At 46.4% G+C, this 13,608-nt stretch overlaps 2 protein-coding genes across 13 annotated transcripts in view; one reads left to right on the forward strand and one right to left on the reverse strand.

Annotated features, from left to right (window-relative positions):
- Positions 1–13,608, forward strand: part of triobpb (TRIO and F-actin binding protein b) — a 305,286-nt gene that overhangs the window by 153,365 nt on the left and 138,313 nt on the right. For all 12 annotated transcript variants that reach the window (XM_063062679.1, XM_063062675.1, XM_063062672.1 and 9 more), the window contains 2 exons: positions 4,533–4,616; positions 9,559–9,642. In XM_063062679.1, coding sequence (XP_062918749.1) covers positions 4,533–4,616; positions 9,559–9,642 — 168 coding nt within the window. The remainder of the gene's footprint in view (positions 1–4,532; positions 4,617–9,558; positions 9,643–13,608) is intronic.
- On the reverse strand, positions 12,910–13,562 carry LOC134354382 (profilin-3-like). The gene has a single exon (XM_063063358.1). It carries the CDS (start codon positions 13,560–13,562, stop codon positions 13,149–13,151), a length of 414 nt encoding a protein of 137 aa, XP_062919428.1. The 3' UTR covers positions 12,910–13,148.

Genomic DNA, 13,608 nt, shown 5'->3' on the forward strand with positions numbered 1-13,608 from the left:
CATGATAGAATGGCAGAGTGAATACAATGGGCTGAATGGCCTAAGTCTGCTCTTATATCTTATGGTAAGGAGTTGTGGCATTCTGGAAGGAGTCTAGTGCCACGTTCCCAGATTAAATGGGGATGGATTATTGTCAGTGTCGTCCATTTTTATAGTTAACCAATCAACAGTAATTAATGGAGTGGGTGATACCAAGTTTGTCAAAACATTTCCACATCCTCCCAATCAACACACACAAAAACTGCTGGTGAACGCAGCAGGCCAGACAGCATCTATAGGAAGAGGTACAGTCTATATTTTGGGCCGAGACCCTTCATCAGGACTAACGCCTTGTTAGTGCTGACGAAGGGTCTAGGCCCAAAATGTCGACTGTACCTCTTCCTAGAGATGCTGCCTGGTCTGCTGCGTTCACCAGCAGTTTTTGTGTGTTTTGATTGAAATTCCAGTATCTGCAGATTTCCTTGTGTCCACATCCTCCCACCCTGTTTCAATGACAGTGTCTGCTACTAATTTCTGGTAGGTGGTATCTCATTAATCAGAGTACCTCAAGGAGCCAGTGTTCTACTGTTCTCACCCCACTACACAGACAGTGTCCAGTTGTTACGCCCCCTACATTGCAGTGTCCAAGCCATCCCATCCCTCACATTGCCACTTTCTAACCATCTCAGCTCCACATCGCCAGTGCCCAAACCATCTCACCCCCTACATTTCCAGTGTCCAAATATTCCCAGCCCACACCGCCACTACCCAACCCATTTCATCCCCCACACTTCCAGTGTCCAACTATCCCCAGCCCACACTGCCACTGTCCAACCCATCTCATCACTCACACTGCCAATGTTTACCTGTTCCCATCCCCCTCACTGCCAGTGCCCAACCCATCTCACCCCACACATTGCCAGTGCCCAGTTGTTCCCACCCCTCAACGCCAGTGTCCAATCTGTTCCATGCTCCATAGTGCCAGTGTCCCCAGCCCATCCCAACCCCTCCCTCACAGTTCCAATATCCAACTGCCAGTCTCAACTGTTCCCTCTAAACAGTGGTCCCTGGTTTAATTTCTCTGTGGTCATTGTCAACTTGAAAGTGACCGCTGTTGCAGGTTCTCTCTGGAAATCTGCAAACTTTCCCCACAACTCCTGGTGTTCTCTGCTGTTCCGTTGCACTGGTCCTGCCACCTCAGGACTGTACTGAGGGAGCAGGAGGACCCACTGTGATGGTGTGTTACCACCAATGGCCACTGAGAAGTGAAAACGCGAGGTCCAGCCTCAGACTGTGAAAAGACTTTGTTAACTTCCTGCACAGACTGAGAGAGGACTCACAACCAGGACCATGCCCACCTCACCAGACAAAGATGTCTATCCACAGACAGCGAACAAGCAGGAAAAGGTGAGGCCGATGCTGCATCCATGGGTGACTCTTGTCCAGCTGCACAGACTAGGGATATCCCAGACAATCTGCCCTAGGATACTCTGAGAAGGTGGTAATTAGCTTCCTTTAACAATGGAGTTCATCTTCAAAAGGCAATGCCTCAAACAGGCGGCATAAGGTATAGGAGCAGAATTAGGCCATTGACTCATCGAGTCTTCTCCGCCATTTCATCATGCCTGATCCAGTTTTCCTCTCAACCCCAGTCTCCTGCCTTCTCCCGGTATCCCTTCGTGCCCTGACCAATCAAAGACTCGGCCTCCACAGCTGCCTGTGGAGAAGAGTTCTACAGATTCAGCACTCTCTAGCTAAAGAAATACCTTCTCATCTCCATTCTAAAAGGACTCCCCTCTATTCTGAGGCTGTGTCCTCTGGTTTTAGACTCTGCCACCACAGGAAACATCCTCTGCACATCCACTCTATCAAGGTCTTTCACCATTTGATAGTTTTCAATGAGGTCACCCCTCATTCTTCTGAATCCTAGTGAATACAGGCCCAGAGCCATCAAACACTCTTCGTATGACAAGTCATTCAATCCTGGAATCATTTTCGTGAACCTCCTTTGAACCCTCTTCAGTTTCAGCACATCCTTTCTAAGATAAGGAAGCCAAAACTGCTCACAATACTCCAAGTGAGTCCCCACCAGTGCTTTATAAAGTTTCAACATTACATCCTTGCTTTTATATTCTAGTCCTCTTGAAATGAATGCTAATATTGCATTTGCCTTCCTCACCACAGATTCAACCTACAAATGAGTCTTTAGGGAGTCCTGCACAAGGACTCCCAAGTCCCTTTGCACCTCAGATTTTTTGTATTTTCTCTCCATTTAGAAAATAGTCAACCCCTTCATTTCTTCTACCAAAGTGTGTGACCGTACACTGCCCGACACTGTGTTCCATTTGCCATTTCTTTGCCCATATTCTTAATCTGACCAAGTCCTTCTGTAGCCTCTTTACTTCTTCAAAACTACCTGCCTCTCCACCTATCTTCATATTGTCTGCAAACTGCATCAAAGCCATCAATTCCGTCATCCAAATCATTGACACATAATGTAAAAAGAATTGGTCCCAACACAGACCCCTGTGGAACACCAACGGCCAGCCAGAAAAGGCTCCCTTTATTCCCACTGTTTTCCCCCTGCCAAACAGCACTGCTTTGTCCATGCTAGAATCTTTCCTGTAATACCATGGACTCTTTGCTTGTTAAACAGCCTCATGTGTTCACCTTGTCAAAGACCTTCTGAAAACCAAGTACATAACATCAACTGATTCTCCTTTGTCCATCCTGCTTGTTGTTTCTTCAAAGAATTCCAACAGATTTGTCAGGCAAGATTTTCCCTTGAAGAAACCATGCTGACTGCTGGCTATTTTATCACATGGCTCCAAGTACCCTGAGACCTCATCCTTAAATCGACTCCAACATCTTGCCAACCACTGAGGTCAGACTAACTAGCCTATAGTTTCCTTTCTCCTGTATTTCTCCCTTCAGTTCATCCTCCATTTCCTTGTCCCCCATTACTACTTCTCCAGCATCGTTTTCCAATGGTCCGATATCACTCTCGTCTCTTTTTTACACTTTATGTATCTGAAGAAACTTTTGGTATCCTCTTTAATATTATTGGTTAGTTTACTTTCGTGTTCCATCTTTACCTTAAGTACTTTTTAGTTGCCTTCTGTTGGTTTTTAAAAGCTTCTCAATTCTTTAACTTCCCACTAAATTTTGCTCTATTATATGCCCCTCAGGCCTGATGAAGGGTCCCAGCCTGAAACGTCGACTGTTTACTCTTCTCCATAGATGCTGCCAGGCCTGCTGAGTTCCCCCAGAATTTTGTGTCTCTTGCTTTGGCTTTTATGTTGGCTTTGACTTCTTTTGTTAGCCAGGGTTGTGTCATCTTTCCTTTAGAATACTTCTTCCTCTTTGGGATGTATATATCCTGTGCCTTCTGAATTGCTTTCAGAAATTCCAGCCATTGCTGCTCTGCCATCATCCCTGCCAGTGTTCTTTTCCAGTCAATTGACTGGATTGGGGAGCATGCCTTATGAGAATAGGTTGAGTGAACACGGCCTTTTCTCCTTGGAGTGACGGAGGATGAGAGGTGCCCTGATAGACAGGTACAAGGTGATGAGAGGCATCGATCGTGTGGATAGTCAGAGGCTTTTTCCCAGGGCTGAAATGGCTAGCACGAGAGGGCACAGTTTTAAGGTGCTTGGAAGTAGGTACAGAGGAGATGTCAGGGGTAGGCTTTTTACGCAGAGAGTGGTGAGTGCGTGGAATGGGCTGCCGGCGCTGGTGGTGGAGGAGACGGATACGATAGGGTCTTTTAAGAGACTCCTGGATAGGTACATGGAGCTCAGAAAAATAGAGGGCTATGGGTAACCCTAAGTAATTTCTAAGGTAAGGACATATTTGGCACAGCTTTGTGGGCCCAAGGGCCTGTATTGTGCTGCAGGTTTTCTATGTTTCTATGTTCTAATTCGGGCCAACTCCTCTCTCATGTCTGCGTAATTCCCTTTACTCCACTGTAATACTGATACATCTGACTTTGGCTTCTCCTTCTCAAATTCCAGGGTGAATTTGATCATATTATGATCAGTTGCCCCCAAGAGTTCCTTTATCTTGAGTTGTCTAATCTATTCTGGTTCGTCATCCATCATTTAGGAACCCCATCACCCAGGAGAAGCCTTCTCCTCATTGCTGCCAGCAGGAACCTGAAGACACACTCTCAAAATTTTAGGAACAGCTTCTTCCACTCCTCCATCAGATTTCTGTATGCATAATAAACACTACCTCACCTTTTGCTCTCTTCCTGCACTATGTTTTTAATATTTGTAGTTGTAACATAACAATAAGGGTCTCGGCCCGAAACATCAACTGTACCTCTTCCTAGAGATGCTGCCTGGCCTGCTGCGTTCACCAGCAACGTTGATATGTGTTGTCCATGGAGGGGAAGTTGGTTTCTGTGTTGGACCAGACTGTGTTCATATCTCACTGCAATTTCTTGTGGTCTGAGGCATAGCAGTCGCCTTACCAAGCTGTGATGCATCCGGACACGATGCTTTCTATAAAACGATCTTAAGAACTCTTCTCTGCCTCTCATTCCTTAACAGGCTGAGAGAGGTTTACCTAATAGGTACATCTCCAACTCGCTGAACAGAGATGTCCGTCAGCAGGGGACCGAAAAGGACAAGAAGGTAAAGCGGGTTTTAGAGTGTGAGTTGATGACGGCACTCCCCTCTGAAGGTGCTGCTCCTGTGCCCCAGGGGCAGGGTTTTCTGGGGGAATCCTGGGAGGTTGATATGAATGTCTATGGGTGCACATGTTGGGATGGTTGGTAGATAGGTAGATACTTTATTGATCCCAAAGGAAATTACAGTGACACAGTAGCATTACAAGTGCACAGGTATAAATATTGGAAGAGAAGTAGGAAGAATAAAAAATAAGTTACCACAAACAGTGTAACAGGAAGGGGTTATCACTTACCTGGTGATATGTTGACTCATTATAGAGCCTAGTGGCCGATAGTAAGAATGATCTCATATAGCACTCTTTGGAGCAACACAGTTGTCTTAGTCTATTACTAAAAGTACTCCTCTGTTTGGCCAAGGTGGCCTGCAGAGGGTGAGAAACATTGTTCAGAATTGCCAGGATTTTTCATAGGGCCCTTTGTTCTACCACAGCCTCCAGTGTGTCCAGTTTGACTCCTATAACAGAGCCAGCCTTTCTAGTCAGTTTGCTGAGCTTGTTGGTATCACCCATGTTGATGCCATTGCCCCAGCACACCACCACATAGATGATTGTATTGGCGACAACAGACTGGTAGAACGTGTGATGGAGAGGCCTGCATACTCCAAAGGACCTCAGCCTCCTCAGGAAGTAGAGGCGACTTTGGCCCTTCTAGTACACAGCCTCTGTGTTGGTGCTGCGTTCAAGTCTGTCATCCAGGTTCACCCCCAGGTACTTGTAGGTCTTCACCACATCCGTATCCTCACTATCAATAGTAACAGTGAGCAATGCAGGCTTAGTCATCCTAAAGTTCATCACCATCTCTGTGGGACTTCTGGAAAATGGCAAAGGTACTGGTGCTCCTGTTGATTGTGGTTCCATGTGAGGAAGTGCAGCCGGCTGCAGTATCCCTGGAGAGACTCCACGAGCCACCAACAGTGCAGGTTGAATCGAGCATCCTTCGGTTATCCCTCTGGATTGCAGATTCACTCCTTATCTCCTGCTCTGAGCTGCTGCCAGGACCTTTTCCAGCAGTTGTGATCGCAGCTTTGACCTCAGAGTCACCGATGAAAATTTAAACTCTCTTACCCTCAGTACCCGCTCCAGAACTCGATCCTGGCATGCGCCCGCTACTCTCTGTCAGTCCCTCCATCCAAACCTGCCCCCATTCTGTGGTCCAGCGCTGGTTCCTGTACGATCTACATATTCCAATACTAAGGCCTCCACAATTTCTTTAACCACCTCCTTCAGAACCCTGGAGTGTAGACCATCTGGTCCAGGTGACTTATCTACCTTCAGACCTTTCAGTTTCCCCATACACCTCCTCCCTAGTAATGGCAACTTTGCTCACTTCTGCCCCCTGATGTTCTTGAACTTCTGGCATAGTACTAGCTTCTTCCACAGTGAAGAATCTTGCAAAATACTGTTCCGTTTGTCCACCATTTCCGCCTCTCCAGCATCATTTTCCAGCGATATAATATCTACTGTAGCCTCTCTTTTAGACTTCATATATCTGAAAAAACTTCTGGTAGGTTTTTTTTACACAGAGTGGTGGGTGCATGGAATGCCATGATGGGGTGGTGATAGAGGGCAGCTACGTTTAAGAAACTCCTTAGATAGGCACTTGGATGATAGAAAAATAGAGGATTATGTGGGAGGAAAGGGTTAGATTGATCTTAGTGTAAATTAAAATATTGGCACAACATTATGGACTGAATGGGCTGTACTATGCATTGTAATCTGCAAAAAAAATCAGACTTTGGTTACATAAAGGCTTTGGAGAATGGATAAGGCAAGTATAGAGACACTCCCTGGCTTACAACCACTGATTCATAGAGAGTTTGTAGACACAAAGTAGTGTTTGGGAAACTGGTGGGATGAAGGGGGATGGATTTGCCTGCTGCAAGCATCTACCAAATGGAAATGGAGTATTTGCACTTGTGTTTTCTCCCTTGCCCAACCAAGCTACAACAATGGTGCTGGGTGGAGCCCAGCAGGGCTGGGAACGCTGAGCGGACTTGCTCGCTCGCTCACTCACGGAGTCAGTGAGCCTGGCTGCCGGCCGCTGTTTCTGCATCTGCTTGCAATCCCATGACCGATGTTCCTCTGATCCTCTCCGACACGTCTGACTTACGACCAGTTTTCAGGAATGGGACCTTGTGGTAATCCGGACACTGCCTATACAGAGTTCGGACTCAGACAGCCACAACCTCATTGAATGGTGGAGTGTAGTCAGACCAGGGTCTAGTATAACAGTAGTATAACTTCCTTTTTCCTCCCAACCTACAGTTTAAAAACCAGAACTTTACGTAGAACACTACATAAGCAGTGTAACACAGTTCAGCCCTTTCCCCCATGATGTTGTGCCACCTTTTAGCCTGTTTCCGTGCTGTAATTGTTATATGGTTATATGGTTACTCTAAGATCAGTCTAACCTTTCCCCTCCACCATTGCCCTCTATTTTTCTATCATCCATGTACGTATCTAAGAGTTTCTTAAACCTTGCTGCCTCTATCACCACCCCAACAGGGTATTCCGTGCACCCACCACTCTCTGTGTAAAGCCCCACCTCTAATGTCCCCCCTATACTTTCCTCCAAATCACTTTTAAATTATACTCCCTTGTATTAACCATTTCTGCCCTGTGGGAAAGTCTCTGGCTACCTGCTCAATCTGTGCTTCTTTATTATCCTGTACACCTTTAGTTTCCATACCCAACTAAGCTATGCCGTGTAACCTTTGGTAACACCAGCCTTTCACCACACACAATGACTTTATTTTGAATGCTCTTGTATCTGCCTACACTGAATCTCATTTACCACAGCAGCCACTCACTTACTCTGCTAGTAGCTCTCATTTTGCACCTTCAGTGGATTGCCTCCGACCTGACACCGAACTTGGCCCTGTGACAATGGAAGTAGCACTTTGATCCTGGGAATGAAAGGGTTAATGTATGAGGAGTATTTCATGGCTCCGGAGTTTAGAAGAATGAGGAGGATCTCATTGAAACTTATCGAATGTCGAAAGGCCTGGATAGAGTGGAAGTGGAGAGGATGTTTCCAATCGTGGGAGAGTTTGCGACTAGAGAACACAGCCTCAGAATAGAAGGAAGTCCCTTTAGAACTGAGATGTGGGGGAATTTCATGGTGAATCTGTGGAATTAATTGCCGCAGACAGCTGTAGAGGCCAAATCATTGGGTTTATTTAAGGTGGGAGGATGATATGTTCTTGATTAGTAAGGGTGGCAAAGGTTACAGGGAGAACGTAGAAGAATGGGGTTGAGAGGGATAATAAATCAGCCATGATTGAATGGCAGAGTAGACTTGATGGGCTGAATGGCCTAATTCTGCTCTTATGGCCTTATGGAGTCATTGATATTACATATTACCTCCAGTAGCCATGACCTGTTGAATATTTCCAGTGTTTTATATTTGATGCAACACTCACAAAATGCTGGAGGAACTCAGCAGGCCAGGCAGCATCTGTGGAAAAGCGTAAACAGTCAAGACCCTTCTTCAGGACTGAAAAGGAAGGGGGAAGATGCCAGAATGAAAAGGTGGAGGGAGGGGAAGGAGGCGGGCTGGAAGGTGATAGGTGAAGTCAGGTGAGTGGGAAAGGTCAAGGGCTGATAGGAGAGGAGACTGGACAATAGGAGGAGGGGCACCGGGGGATGGGGGGAAGTAATAGACAGGTGAGAAGAAGTGAAAGATTAGAGTAGGAAGGGGGAGTGGAAATTAGTTATCTGATTTTTCAGCTTCACCATCCGCAGTGAGTTATTGTAGTCACCAAGACGCATCATCACACACCCCACCCCCATCACAATCTCCCAGAATTTACCTCTTGCCCATTATATGCGCCCTCAGAACACTTCCAGATCAACAGCTTGTCCTCAATGTGCCACCGGTTTCAACCTTTGATATCTCTCCAAGTTGAAACTTTGACACCTTCGGGAGCCCATCTAATCAGCAACTCTAAGTATTTCCCAGCGTTTTAGGCCATGAGCAGTCAGATGTTACTGAGGAGCTGAACACAGTCAACAGTCAGGGGGAAAAAAAGTCCCTACTTCTCGTCACACCAGCAAACACAGAAGGTTAAAATTGACCGTGTGATGTACTGTACGTACAAACATTTAAATTAGAATGAGGAAAAGACCTCTCAAGCCTGCTCCACAGTTCTGTAAGGTCATAGCTAATTTATTTTCTGCATTCCAGCTGACCTTCCACCCTCTTGCTTATTAAGAATCGGTCTATATTTGGCTTAAAAATAATTTGATTCTGCCTTACCGTCTTTGAGGAAGAGAATTCCAAAAAAATTCTAACGTCTCCACATCATGGGTGATCTCTTAGTCTTCAACAGTGACCTCTAGGTTCTCCCATAAGAGGACATTTTCTCTGTGTGCAGCCTGCCAAGGTTCCTCAAAACCTCGTATATTTCCGTTAAGTCCTTGCCCCCTCCTCAGGACCAGGGAATACAAGTCTGGCCTCTCCACCCTTCCTCATGAGCAAGCACACTCGCTCCAAGTATTAGTCTTGTAAACCTCTCTGAATTCTAACGAGACATTATTACCCTTTCTTAAATAAAACCAATACAGTTCTCCAGATAAGGTTCCACTGATAATAGAGCACAACTTCTGTATTAAATTCTTCTCACAATAAGCAACAAAATTCTGTTAGTTATCTGCACCTCAAACTAATCCTTTGCCAGTGATGCACCATGACACCAGATCCCTCAGCATCTCAGAGCTCTTCAATCTGCTGCAAGTATTGAGATCACATAACTAGGAACTGCTCATTTATTAATAGCCATTCGTAGCTCCAAATATAAATACAATTGGGTGTTGACAGAAGCTGAAAATAAACAGGCTTTCCTTCAAACCCTAAACGCACGTGTTGGCTTCCATTTCCCCCGACAGACTGACAGAGGATTCTCAAACAGGGCCACTTCAAGCTCGCTGAACAGAGACGGCCATTTGCAAACAGCCAGCAAGCACAGTAAGGTAAGGTGGCTCTTGTATCCCGTTCTTGGGTCACAGGTGACACTGGCGAGGTGGTCCCGCCTGGACAGAGAGTGGGGGGGATGGTGAGTTTCCTTACCAAACTGTAAGGCTGGGCCCAGATGGTGGGAGTGAGTGTTTCCTACATGTAACGATGAAGGAATGTTGTGATAACGAATGAATGATTGGAAAGTTTGGCTATTTGCAAGATCTCAAGGACAGAGGTTGCAGCTAGTGTTGCATATTGAACTTAACTGCAGCCCATCCAATATAGAACGGTGCTGAAAATGAACATTATATAAGGAAGCAGAAAATAGAAATGCAAGAAGTTATGTTAAATCTTTATAGAGCATTGGTTAGGAACTGGGGGGCAGGTTTGTGTCCAGTTTGGGGTCTCACACTAAATAACGATGCGGGGAATAAAATCCGTTCAGGAGAGGGAGCGGTGGGGATTGATTCATGTGGTACCAGGGATGTGGAACGTTGGCTGTGTGGGGAGAGGGAGAGAACGGATTCAGGGCCATGGGTCACAGATCCTTGTGGGTTCTTACAGTGAAACTGTGCCCAGTGTCTGTTACCTGATGATACCGTTATAAGTTAATTTGTAAAGACTCAGAGAAGAGTTAAGGATTCTTTTAATGCAGTGTGTATCCTATCTGTTTATACTTATGACAATGCAGATGATGGACGTTCAGAGTCAAAAGCAGGCTTGTTACCAATGATACACGCGTGTTGTGAAATTGGTTGTTTTACAGCAGCAGCGCAGTGCGGGACAGTCTTTTGTCGCCAGTTCTATGCGGTGGTGTGCTGGCTGGGGCAATGGCATCAACACGGGTGAAGTCAACAGGCTCAATAAACTGATTAGAAAGGCTGGCTCTGTTATAGGAATCAAACTGGAGCCTGTGGTAGAACAAAGGATCCTACGGAAAATCCTGGCAATGTTTCTCACAGTCTGCATGCCACTTTGGCTGAACAGAGGAGCACTTTTAGTAATAGACCAAGACAACTACACTGCTCCAAAGAGCGCTATATGAGGTCATTCTTACCCTTGGCCATTAGGCTCTATAATGAGTCAACTATAGCCAGGGAAGTGATGACCCTTCCTCCTGTTAGACTGAGGTGGCTTATTTTTTATTCTTTCTTACTCCTCTTCTAATATTTGTAGATCTGTGCACTTGTAATGCTACTGTGACACTATAATTTCCTTTGGGATCAGCAAAGTATCTATATATCTGAATATTATAGGTTACAACAAAAAATATACAAATAAATAATTAGTGTAAGTAGAGAGCATGTTAATGAGGTATTGGTTATGGCAAGGGTTCCCAGCCTGAGGCCCACGGACACCTTGGTTAATGGTAGGGGTCCATGGCCCTAAAATACTCTATGGGTCCCTGATGATAGTAATGGGAAGAGTGGCACGGTGGTGTAGTGGTTAGCACAGCGCTTTACAGTACCAGCAACCCGGGTTCAATTCCCGCCGCGGCCTGTGAAGAATTTGTACCTTCTCCCCGCAACCCCGTGGGTTTCCTCCGGGTGCTCCAGTTTCCTCCCACAGTCCAAAAACATACAAGTTGGTAAGTTAATTGGTCATTGTAAATTGTCCCGTGATTAGACTAGGGTTAAATCAGATTTTGCTGGGCAGTGCAGCTCAAGGGGATGGAAGGGCCAATTCTGCGGTGAATCTCACTAACAAAAAGTTCATATCAGCTTCCAGATAAGCAATCCCATTAGTTTCAATCCCCCTGTGTGTATTTTCCCCGTATTTATTTATTTATTCATTCATTCATTCTCAATCCCTCTCTCTCTCTCTCTCCCCCCCTCACCCCCCCAACTCTCCTCCCCCTCTCCCCCTCTCCCCCCTCCCCCCCCAACTCTCCTTTGATTCTTCTGCTGCTCGCCAACACCAAAGAGTCAATGACAGTGGCAGGAATCTGGGGCATGTCGGGGGGGGGGGACCCACACACAGTCAGAAGGACCGTGCACCTCATACCCGGGGTCAGGATTGAACCACCCATGGGGAGTGGAAGCAGGTGGAATACAGTCAGTATGCAGTGGTCTGAGGCCAGGTCTGCATTCCAGCGACTGACACAGAGAGGAACGGTGTAGACTGTCAGCGGTTTCTGAGCCGTCTGTTTGCCCAGCTTGCCTCTAGTGTTTGGAATCACTGGGCCCCTCAAAATCCGGTTTATAATCACTGATTTATGTCATGAAATTTGTTGTTTTGTGTCAGTGACACAGTGTGATGCATAAACAATGCTATAATTTACAAGGGTGCATAAATAGCGTAAAAGGAATAGTGAGGTAGTGTTTTTAAAAATGTAAACACAAGGAATTCTGCAGATGCTGGAAATTCAAACAACACACATCAAAGTTGCTGGTGAATGCAGCAGGCCAGGCAGCATCTCTAGGAAGAGGTACAGTCGACGTTTCAGGCCGAGACCCTTCGTCCTGACGAAACGTCGACTGTACCTCTTCCTAGAGATGCTGCCCAGCCTGCTGCGTTCACCAGCAACTTTGAAGTGAGGTAGTGTTCATGGGTTTATGGACCATTCAGAAATCTGATGGCGGAGGGGAAGAAGCTGTTCCTAAAACATTGAGTGTTGGTTTTCAGGCTCCTGTACCTCCTCCCTGATGGTAGTAATGAGAAGAGGACATGCCCTCGATGGGTCCTTAGCGATGGATTTTTGAGACACTGGCCTTTGGAGACGTAGTTTATGGTGGGGAGGGTTGTGCCCATGTCGGATCTGGCTGGGCCTGACAAAACTGGGGAGCTATGGTCCTGTGGAAGGTACAGACCCAGCCATTAACTGTGCAGCATGGTCCATGGGCTGTGGGACAGAGGCAACGCCGCAGGGCAGTGACTCGCCTCTATCCTGTAGCGTTAACTGTCTGAGCAGTGACACAATAAAGGAGCTGTGAGGTTTCAGCACTCTGTACTGCTGCTGGGGGTGGGGGTGGGGGGAGGGGGGAGGTTTCCCCTTGCTGGCCGTCTAAGCCGTTCACAGACCAAGCCACCGCCCCTCCCACTGTGAGTAAGCCCAGGGACACGCTGGGTGAAACAGCGTGCTCCAAAGATCCTGTAACCCGGGCACTGGAAATCCAAGAAAGAAGGACCAGAGACAGAGGGATCTGAGGCTGGGCTGAGGAAGGTTCAGGATGAGAAGGAGCAGACATTTCCATCTGCAGGTCAGAACTGTGGTCTGTAACAAGTAAATGCATTGTGAAATTCTTTAATGGAATATAGTTGGAATATTGATCAGGCAACAGAGGAGCGATGTACCAACATTGGGCAAGCTTCAAAGGAATAGGGTGACGGATTGCTGGTGGGTTTAGATAGGTGGGGGTTCACATGAAGCATAAACATTAGCACTATTGTATCAACCCAATGCCCTCTACTCTTAATTCTATAATAACAAATACAACACCAATTAACAGAATTGTTGGTATTTAACAATTTATTACTAATCTGGGTTTGTAAAAATGTTTTCAAAGTCCCTTCCCTAACTTTAAAAGCCCTTCTCCTTCAGATAGTTATCCATTTCATGGACCTGCTTGTTGAGGAGTCCCCCGTGGACCCCTCTTTTGCCCATGATAAACACCATGATCTTGTTGGTTTTGCCGATGCAGATGCTCTTGCCTTGTCCGCCTTTCATCCTTACATCCATCACCTCGTCGTTGTTGACCAGGAGGTTGTCCCTGATGACGGAGCATTTCTTCCCTCCGATGGTGATGCCCGTTTGTAGGAAAGTCTTGCGGTCCTTCCCTATTAGCGTGCTGACCTCATGCGGGGAGATGGCAGCCAATATACCGCCGGGTTTGGAAGCCCAGACGGCCTTGTTGTTGGCGTGGCCCACAATGGCAGCGTCTTCCACGTTCTTGTCCTTCAGTATAGTGTTGATGTAGTTCTTCCAGTCTGACATCTTCTCCTCGATTGAAGATTAGTTTCGAGAACAAAGTGGTCTTGGC

The sequence above is a fragment of the Mobula hypostoma genome, chromosome 11, assembly GCF_963921235.1.
Source record: "Mobula hypostoma chromosome 11, sMobHyp1.1, whole genome shotgun sequence".
Taxonomy (NCBI): domain Eukaryota; kingdom Metazoa; phylum Chordata; class Chondrichthyes; order Myliobatiformes; family Myliobatidae; genus Mobula; species Mobula hypostoma.